This window comes from Bos mutus, chromosome 11 (assembly GCF_027580195.1).
Source record: "Bos mutus isolate GX-2022 chromosome 11, NWIPB_WYAK_1.1, whole genome shotgun sequence".
Lineage (NCBI taxonomy): Eukaryota > Metazoa > Chordata > Mammalia > Artiodactyla > Bovidae > Bos > Bos mutus.
Genome location: NC_091627.1, coordinates 32,419,854 through 32,429,960, shown reverse-complemented (window position 1 = coordinate 32,429,960; position 10,107 = coordinate 32,419,854). Strand labels below are relative to the sequence as shown.

The following is a 10,107-nucleotide window of genomic DNA, read 5'->3' as shown; positions in this document are numbered from 1 at the left end:
AGCAGTGAGGTCAGCAGTCAGAGTAGGAGGGGGCGAGAGATTTCTGTGTGGAACCCGCTCCCTTCATGGGATTTGTGGGGAGGAGAGGCCAGGGCATGGGTGGTGGAAGCAGGCTCATCATGAAACCCACAGGGCCCAGGGGCTGGGCGTGGCCTTGCCAAGTGGGGAGCTCCACAGAACCCCAAGAGTTGGCATGTGTGCCAGGAAAACAGGAGGGATTCACAGAAGGCACAATGTGCTTATCCCTTGCACCCAAGCAGGCTCAATTTATCAGCTTTTTCTTTTTCCTTTTATTAACCCATGTATCTTGGTTGTGTTGGTGGTGGTAAAGAACCCGCCTGCTAATGCAGGAGACATAAGAGATGCAGATTCAGTCCCTGGGTTGGGAAGATACCCTGGAGGAGGGAGGGCAACCCATTCCAGTATTCTTGCCGAGAATCCCATGGACAGGGGAGCCTAGCTGGCTACAGTCCATAGGGTCGCACAGAGTCAAACACGATTAAAGCAAGAGCATAAGCACTTGGTTAAACATAAAAAACGTGCCTCCTTTAACATTGTGTAACGATTCAAAATTCAGAAAACTAAGATCATGGCATCTGGTCCCATCACTTCATGGCAAATAGATGGGGAAATAGTGGAAACAGTGACAGACTATTTTGGGGGGCTCCAAAAGCACTGCAGATTTTGACTGCAGCCATGAAATTAAAAGACGCTTACTCCTTGGAAGAAAAGTTCTAACCAATCTAGACAGCATATTAAAAAGCAGAGACATTACTTTGCCAACAAAGGTCTGTCTTCCAGTGGTCATGTATGGATGTGAGAGTTGGACCATAAAGAAAGCTGAGTGCCAAAGAATTGATGCTTTTGAACTGTGGTGTTGGAGAAGACTCAACAGTCCCTTGGACAGCAAGGAGATCCAACCAGTCAATCCTAAAGGAAATCATTTCTGAATATTCATTGGAAGGACTGATCTTGAAGCTGAAACTCCAATACTTTGACCACCTGATGCGAAGAACTGATTCGTTTGAAAAGACCCTGATGCTGGGAAAGATTGAAGGCGGGAGAAGAAGGGGACGACAGAGGATGAAATGGTTGGATGGCATCACCGACTCAATGGACATGAGTTTGAGTAAGCTTCCGAAGTTGGTGATGGACAGGTGTGCTGCAGTCCATGGGGTTGCAGAGAGTTGGACACAACTGAGCGACTGAACTGAACGATTCAAAATAAATATTTGAATTCCAACGGGGGGAAATGCTGCTTTATTGAAACTGTTGTTTGCTGTTTAGTCACTTCAGTCTTGTCTACTCTTCTGTGACCCTGTGGACTGTAGCCTGCCAGGCTTCTGTCCTTGGGATTCTCTGGGCAATAAGGGAGTGGGTTGCCATTTCCTTCTCCAGAGGATCTTCCTGACCCAGGGATTATTGAAATTACCCTCCTCCTAATTTGATGTCATATTTCTCATCTTTGGAAGCAAACCCTGACAGGTTTGAGCTGAGGTTAGTAGTTTTTTGTAGTTAGTATGAGAAACAGACAGAAAAAACTGTGATAGGATCGAGTCTCTAACTAATCTACCCCCTGAGGTTCTGCAAAGGGCCCTCACAGATGATCTCAAGAGATCCAGGAGTCACCTTCATCCAGGGCCTGGAGGGCTGGGTTCCTCTCTTCTCTTACCCAGTTCTGCTTTCCCCAGGAAGCCCACCCTGAAAGGGCTGGCGTCCTCAGCAACTCCCTTCCTCCTCCCTCCACATAGTCTCTTGTGTTTCAAAACAACTTACCTCCCTTCTCCCCCTTTATCTAAATTCCTAAAGCCTGTGGTTGATCTTGACAAGACGTTTTGTCAAATCCGAGGAAAGTAATTTATACTAAGGTGAAAGAGACTGGTGGCTTCCCTGGTGGCTCAGAGGTTAAAGCATCTGCCTCTGATGAGGGAGACCTGGGTTCGATCCCTGGGTCAGGAAGATTCCCCTGGAGAAGGAAATGGCAACCCACTCCAGTATTCTTGCCTGGAGAATCCCATGGACGGAGGAGCCTGGTGGGCTACAGTCCACGGGGTCGCAAAGAGTCGGACAGGACTGAGCGACTTAACTTTCAAGAGACTGATAGACTTAACCATTCAAAGGAGCATCTTCGTTCTTAACAGCGTTCCTACATTCAAAAAACGCCTCAAACAGGTGGAATGTGCACAAGAGACCGTTTTGAAGCAGGGTCTCTCTCAATTCCACGTGCCTCCTGGGCCACTCCTACCCTCTTCCTTCAAGAATCGGGCTCAGTTGCGGGCCCTTCTGCGGCAAGCTTAGGCCGGCGTTTGGGCTGCCAGGGTGGGCGGGGACACAGGCCTGGCGCGCCGGGCAGGGGAGACGTCCCCAAACCTCAGCCCCCTCCTCTCCGAGCCCGGAAGGAAGCCGCGGTAGAGGAGGGGGCGCCCGGGATGCCCCGAGTGTGCCTCACCTGCGGGAGGGCACGTCCCGGGCTTTTATCTTCCGAGACCGGGCCTGCGGGGGGAAGGCCCTGACTAGCCCATCCTTCCTGCCGCCGCCCACCCCGAGCTTCCACGCAGCGATTGCCGCCCGGTCCCGGAGCGTGGGGCCGCGGGGGCCTCTGCAACTCGCCCCCGCGCTCCTCCTCCTGCCCCCGCACTGGGTCGGGGTCCCGAGCGGAGCACCTCCCCCCGGCACCTCCCCTGCCCCCCACTCCCGCCCCAGCTCCTGACCCGCTCGCCGAGAGGGCGGCGACTGCTGGGAGGGAGGGGCGCCGCCCGCCTCCCGGGGCCTGGAGCGCGCGTGGCCCCGGAGCCGCCAGCGCCGCGCGGGGACTCACTGTGCAGCGCGCCCGGGCTCGGCTGGCTCCGCTCGGCGCGCGGGCGGGGCAGAGGATGCTGGCGGGCTTCCCCGGCCTCGGCCCGCGCTCCCGCCGCCAAGGGCCCCCGGTGCGCCCCTAGCCGCGCTGCCGCCGCCGCCACCGCGACCACTGCGGGGCCAGAGGGAGGGCGCCGGGCCCGCGAGCCGCAGCCCAAGAGGCTGGCGCCCCCGGATTTTCTAGCCGCCGCCGCCGCCGCCTCCTCTTTTCTCCAGCGGCCGGGCGCCTGTGGATGCTGAAGGGCAGCCCTGCGCCTTTCCCGGCCTGACGGCGGGAGGGTCGCGCGCCCCGGCGAGGGGACCGGGGACCGCGGCGCTAGCGGGGCGGCGCGGCTCCGTGGAGAGCAGCCCCCGGGCGCGCCAAGCCCTCCTGTCCCCTCCCGCTGCACGCGTGACCCGGCCTCGCAGCCCGCGAGGGGACTGGCCCGGGCCACGCGGTTCTCGAGTTCCCTCACAGGTAAGCGCAGGGGCAGGGCCTGCCTTCCGGAGCAGACAGTGCCCGGAGATGGGGAGCCCCAGGGGCAAAGGGCTGGCTGGGAAGGGAAGTAAACAGAGAAAGATTCAGGAATCCCCCAGGCTGGCGCTGGTTTCTTGGAGCATGTTTTATACTCACATTCTAAGACTTGGGCCTGGAGGCGACTTAGATGAGATCAGGGGGGTGCGAGAGACTGAGATGACACGGAGAGAGACCAGGGATGGTGGAGAGGTATCCAGGCCCGTCCACAGCCGGAGACAGGAAGCAGAGTGTTTGGGTGGACAAGACTAAGTATGTGTGTGGTCGGGTGGCGGCCGTGAGCGTTGGGGTGGCGGGAGAAAGGCCTCGGTTTTGGAGCCTCTGGCAGCAAGGATTCTTCCCGGAGGGCTAGGGCAGGTCGTGGAGAAAGCTCGGGTAGGAAGGAAGAGGGGCTTCTACTCAGTGATGTCCTTTTAAGTTCCAGATGGTCAGCACTCCCTGGGCCCTGGAATCCCGCTCTGCGTTCCTGCCCGAAGTGGCCCCAGGTCTCCGAGAGTCCCGGTAGGTGGCCCGTGCCAGAGCGCTTCCTCTGCTCTACGGCCGGCTTCTCCGGAGCCAGTAGAAGCAGATACCAGCCAGGATGCCGAGGACCCAGGGCTTCTCCGAGCCCGAGTACTCCGCGGAGTACTCGGCCGAGTACTCTGTCAGCCTGCCTTCGGACCCTGACCGCGGGGTGGGCCGGACCCATGAAATCTCTGTCCGGAACTCGGGGTCGTGCCTCTGCTTGCCTCGCTTCATGCGGCTGACCTTCGTACCAGAGTCCTTGGAGAACCTGTACCAGACCTACTTCAAGAGGCAGCGCCACGAGACCCTGCTGGTGCTGGTGGTCTTCGCGGCCCTCTTCGACTGCTATGTGGTGGTCATGTGCGCTGTGGTCTTCTCTGGCGACAAGCTGGCCCCCCTGGCCGTGGCTGGGGTCGGGCTGGTGTTGGACATCATCCTTTTCGTGCTCTGCAAAAAGGGGCTGCTCCCCAACCGGGTCACTCGGAGAGTGGTGCCCTACCTGCTGTGGCTGCTGATATCAGCCCAGGTCTTCTCCTACCTGGGCCTGAACTTCTCCCGTGCCCACGCGGCCAGCGACACGGTGGGCTGGCAGGCCTTCTTCGTCTTCTCCTTCTTCATCACGCTGCCGCTCAGCCTCAGCCCCATTGTCATCATCTCCGTGGTCTCCTGCGTCGTGCACACACTCGTCTTGGGGGTCACTGTGGCCCAGCAGCAGCAGGATGGGCTGAAGGGAGTGCAGTTGCTGAGGGAGGTGAGTCCCGCCTTTTGACCCGGCCAATGACTTCCCTCCCCAGCGGCTCTCAGCTGAGGGTACCTGTTTCGGACGGTGGGTGGTCTGGGGGTCTCATCTACGTGTGTAGGAAGGACCACCTCTCTCTCAACCCCTGGCTTCGCAGGAGCACTGGTCTGTGGCTTGAGGGATCAGGATTTCCGGACATTGGCCACTCTGTCAACCCACGCCCAGCCTGAGTGGGTGGCCGGAAGGGCCTGGGCCTGATCTCAAGTGAGGCAGCCTTGTCTTTGTCACTGACCCCTGCCGGGAAGGACTCTTGTGGGGAAAGAGGGCTCCCCTGGCTTCTGGCCTCTTAACTTGGCATTGAGTGGCTTCAGCAAGAGGCTGACTGTGTGGACTCAGTGTGCCTCTGCCCAGTGGGGACGGTGTTTGCCTGCCTAACGCTGCTGTTATCAAGATGAAAGGTTGTGGGTGACCTCAAAGAACAAGATGTGAAGGACTGTGTGGTTGTCACAGATCCCACTTCTGCTGCTGAGAGCTCAGGGTGCTTGAGCGCTCAGATGATGGAGTGGTGGTCTCCCCCCGGGAGCCGTGGTGCAGGGATGCAGACGGGGACAGGGTAGCCAGCCACGGTGAGGGAGGGTCTGCTGGTTCTGGAGGAAGCCTTCTGCTGGAAGGGGCGGAAGTTTGGCTTCAACTTAATAGTCTGTGCTCCCCACTGGATGCCAAGACCCTGGGTAGGTGCTGAGGGGCTGCAGAGATATGATGCCTGGCCTTCTGAGCTGGGTCACCTATGGGGCGATGGGGGTTCTGTAGGGCTGAGAGTCTATGAATTCCACAGCTGTGTATCCTACTCGCTACTTTTTCCTCATTTTGTGTATGAGCCCAGAGATGGAGAGTGACCTCTCTCAGTCCACACAGCTAGGTATGGCAGTGGGTAGCTGCAATGTCCGTGTCCAGATTCCCATTTCAGGACTCTTCCTTCTATGTCACACCACCACCCCCATCTCAGCCAGAATCTCCTGGGATGTGGGGCTGAGTCTCCAAGGGCACAGCAGTGCTGGTGGTCGATGCAAGCACCCTGTGGGGCCGCCCCGTTGCCTCCCTCTTGGTTAGAGGAAAACACAGGTTTTTTCCTCTGTTTTAACTTTTCCCCCGGTCTTGGACCAAGATTCTTCCTGTTTTCCCATTCTGGATCATGCAGTCATCTCACAGAAGCTTTGTGCCTTGATTCTGCAGGGGCCCAGCCCTGGGCTGGTGTGCATGGATTCATGCAGGCACACTAGAAGGTCCCTTTTCCTCCCAAGGCCCTGTTCATAAAAGGGTGACAGCCTGCCATACCCCTAATGACTTCCAAGTTGGCGAACTTCAAGTTGTGCCCTTGCCAGCTGAGGGTCCTGCTGGAAGCTATCTGGGCAAGAATGGTGAGAGGCATTCCTTTTGGGAATCAGTGAAAAGCACAGCTTGCAGGCAGATCGGTGGGCATAGCAGCCCTTGGGGCCTGGGATCAAACTCTGAACGCTTTCCTTTATCTAACCAGTCACTTCTAGCTCTTTCCTCTTTGCCGGGGTCCCTGGACCCCATGAATTTCCAGTATGCTTCGCTGCCTATGAAGGAGGCAAATCAGACATTCTCCACATTGGAGCCCAGAGGGTGAATACTTGATTGCTGATGTCTTTGGGGCGCTAAGAAACAGAAACTCCAAAAGATTAGGAAACAGGAAAAAAAAAAGAGAGAAAATAAGTAAATCAAGAATAGCAGTTGTTAGCGTCCCAGGAGAGCATGACCTTGACATGGAAGTAGTGCCTTGGATACAGCTTTGGGACTAGAAGGGGAGAGAGACGGGGCTCCCAGGGTCTGTTTGGGAGCCTGAGATAGAATGCAGGAGGCCCCAGCCTTCAGTGGGCTGTGTTCCAGAACTTTCTGAGTCACTTGTTTGGGACTAATATGACTTTTTGAAAAGGTGCCTGCATTCCCAGGCCCACCCACCAAAGTCTTAAGTCATAGGGGCCCTGCATTCAGTTTCTAGGAGCACGATGGAGCCCTGAGGGGGCCCCCTGCGGCCCCCTGCTGCTGTGGGGAGAACACCTGGACACCTCCCCCTAACAGCCTTGGGATGAAGCTCACCTGCCTGCTGCTCCTCTGGGCCCCTGAAGCCCCCTGGGATGGGGTGCCAGCATAGAAGAGGGCAGGGCTGGAGGACAGGGATATGAGGACCAGGCAGCCAGACCTCCTTCCCCCCGACAGTCCGAGTAACACCGGGCGCTTCCTTGCGTCACTTTCTCCTGCCCACAGACTCCTTTTGCTTTGTCTTCTGCCATCACCTGTTGGCTCCAGCCAGGGACTCTCTCCTGGGTTGGTGGGGGGTGAACTCAGTTTCGCAGTTAGAAGTAGACACTGGGTTTCTGGGGCTTTGTGAGTGCCAGCAGCACCAAAGGAATGTTCCCAATGCCTGAGTGTGCTTCCTCTGGCCCTTCATCCCCACAAACCCGTACTTGAGTCTGGGGTGGGAGGAGATAGAAGGACATGGGGCCTTGGAGTAGCCTGAAGTATCAGAGGCAAGCCACCCAGCCTATGCTGCCTGGCTCTTCTCATGGAGGCAGGCTGGTTGGGGATCCGGCAGGAAGAGCAGGTGGAGTCAGGGGCTGTGGGATGGGGTGACACTGGGGCTTCATTTATTAGTGGGTGAGTGGCTTTGACTGAGCAACAAGTATGGGCCTTGCAGCTTGCAGGTCTGGGACTGAAGAGAGTCAGATAATGATGTCAGAGGCTGTGGTGAAGGAGAGCACAGTGTGGGGCTGGGGAGGGAGAAGCAAACTGGCTTTCCCCACATCCCTCCCCTTGCCTGGGTCCTGGCCCAGCTTGCCTTTTACTGCCCCATCTGTGAGCTGACGAAGCAGAGAAGGGGTCAAGGGCAGGGCCAGGCAGCTGCTGATGGGTGAGAACGAAGGGGAAGATGGGGCGGGAAGAAGATGCAGCCAAGATGGGGAACATTCCTGTGGCCAGTGGCTGCTCCCAAGGCCCTCACATGTGGCCGCAGACATCTGTTAGCTTCTGAGAGGGTCCTTAAAAAATGAGTCTGGCAAATTAGGGGTGAGGAACCCCTGAGAAATATTTTACAGCTTTATTTCCTAGCAAAGAGGCTATTCAGGAGCAAAACTCTCTCATGGAATTAATAGCCTGTTAAGACCTTTATTCACAAATTAGAGCATAATGGAGCCGTGGATGTGTGATTCCTTTCACACCTACAAATTACATAGCAGATCATCCACCTAGTGAATGCGCATTTGGCTCTGGGAGGCTGGAGGGAGCTCATGCTGCAGATGTCCTGTGTATAGGCTGGAACTCAGGTTCACACGCATCATCTCAACTGATCTTGGGTGTTACTGGCTCCATTTTACAGATGAGAAAAGTGAGGCTTGGGAGGATGAGAGAAGGGAGGAGGACTGGTAACTAGGGAGGGATAACTGGTTGGAAGGGGATGAAGGGTGAGGGGCAGGGGGCATCCCTGAAAGCCTCTTTTTCTCTGCGACCTCTTTCCTGCGTCCTTGGCTGTCCCCTGATGCCTTTGCTATAAGCAGCGTTGAAGAACAGGGCCAAGAGGTGGGAGGCCCTAAAATATCACAGGGAGCACCCCTCTGTTTCCCCCTGGGAATTGGATGTAAAGAGGGGAGAAGCCTGTGACAGAATGTTCCTGGTGGAGGCGTGGCCAGGAGTTCATGAGAAGTGAATGCAGGGAGCAGGAACAGGAGCTGGATGGGGATGTGAGGGGACATAGCCTGGGGCTTGCAGCCTCAGAGATAGGTGTGTGTGTCTATGTGTGTGTGTGTGTAGGTTTGTGTGTGTGTCAGACAGACAGGTATCTGTGTGTGTGTGAGTGACAGACAGACAGACTGGAAGTGGGCAACAGCAACCCAGCTCTTGGCTCCTTGCAGCAGTCGAGAGGTGTGTGTGTGTGTGTGTGTGTGTGCGCGCATGTGTGCGTGTGTGTGAGTGACAGACAGGTATGTGTGAGTGACAGACAGACAGACTGGGAGTAGGTCTCTTGTCCCATTGGCCCTGGGCTCTGCCCCCATCCCACAGTGGGACAGATGGCTCATCCTCCACAAGTGTCTATTCAGGCATCATGTAGGAACTGGAATACCAAGGAAACACATAGGACGGGACCGGGAGGCCACTGAACCCAACTGCCTGGGGGAAAGAATGGTCAGTTATTGAACATGTAACAGCTTTGCAGAAAGTTTCCTCTCAGTCCCTTCCCCTGGCTGCATTTTTCTGGGGCCTTTTCCTGTCCTTAAAGAAAGAAAGTGAAGATGCTCAGTCATGTCTGACTCTTTGCAGCCCCATGGACTGTAGCCTGCCAGGCTCCTCTGTCCATGGGATTTCCCAGGCAAGAATACTGGAGTGGGTTGCCATTTCCTCCTCTAAGGGATCCAACCTGAGTCTCCTGCATCGGCAGGTGGGTTTTTTTACCCCTGAGCCACCTGGGAAGCCCCAATTGGGTCCTCCAACCCTGAATAAACACTTGGCCACCCCCTGTCTGACCTGTGCCCTCATGAACACATGCACTCGTGATCTACTTCCGTGGGTACCATCCTGACCGACACTCAGATTTTGAACTCAAAGATAACCCCCAGGTACAGACCCAGTGAACCTGGGGGATGGACAGGGTATTCACGTTTACTGAGCTCTTGCAGTGTTTCAGTTGAGCATATTCCAGCAAGAGGCAGATCGTATTTTTGCGTTACAGATGAGGACACTGAAATATGTGAGTGAAATGGCTCATCCAGGGCTACATAGCAAGCGGAGGAGCAGGATATGAACCTGGCCAGTGGAATTCCAGAGTTCCTTCTCTTCTGCCATCATAAAAGAACCCCTTAGATCTTCCCCGAGAATCTGTTGAGATACAGTTCCAACAGGATGGGGTCCTCAGTTTCTTCACCCACAAGTATCAGAAGGAGCAATGCAGAGGATGAGGAGGTGTTTCTGGGGGCAGACATATTGCTGCTTATGGCTGTTGCAGCCGATAGTCTGTATACACCTTCCTGGCTGGAGGAGGCATTGTTCTATTACAGGACCTTATATAACCCATGTCTATAATCATGACCCCCACTTCAAGAAAACATTAGGTTACATTTAGTGTAAAGTCTAATACTGCATTCTAAAAACATTTTTTATCAGAAATGGATAAGAACAAGTTTGGATGAATAAGGATTACATTTTGGCTCTCTAGAAAGTTCACTAATGTGGGGTTGCCTGTTTCTCAGTGGCCTTACTATACATGTCAGTAAAGAATCTGCCTGCAATGCAGGAGACCTGAGTTCAATTCCTGGATCTGGAGGATCCCCTGGAGAAGGAAATGGCAACCCATTCCAGCCTGGAGAATCCCATGGACAGAGGAGCCTGGCAGGCCATAGTCCATGAGGTCACAAGAATCAGACATGACTTTGCGACTAACCCCCACCACCATCCCTTCATTTACTCTGTGTTTCAGTTATCC

General features: G+C 55.5%; 1 protein-coding gene across 2 annotated transcripts in view; it reads left to right on the top strand.

The window, feature by feature from the left end:
- The first annotated feature begins 3,157 nt into the window (after positions 1–3,157).
- Positions 3,158–10,107, top strand: part of ADCY3 (adenylate cyclase 3) — an 83,329-nt gene continuing 76,379 nt past the window's right edge. Inside the window, exons 1-2 of one of the 2 annotated variants that reach the window (XM_070379215.1) lie at positions 3,158–3,313; positions 3,789–4,625. In XM_070379215.1, coding sequence (XP_070235316.1) covers positions 3,951–4,625 — 675 coding nt within the window. In that variant the 5' untranslated portion in view covers positions 3,158–3,313; positions 3,789–3,950. The remainder of the gene's footprint in view (positions 3,314–3,788; positions 4,626–10,107) is intronic. The other variant, XM_070379216.1, reaches the window with a different exon arrangement.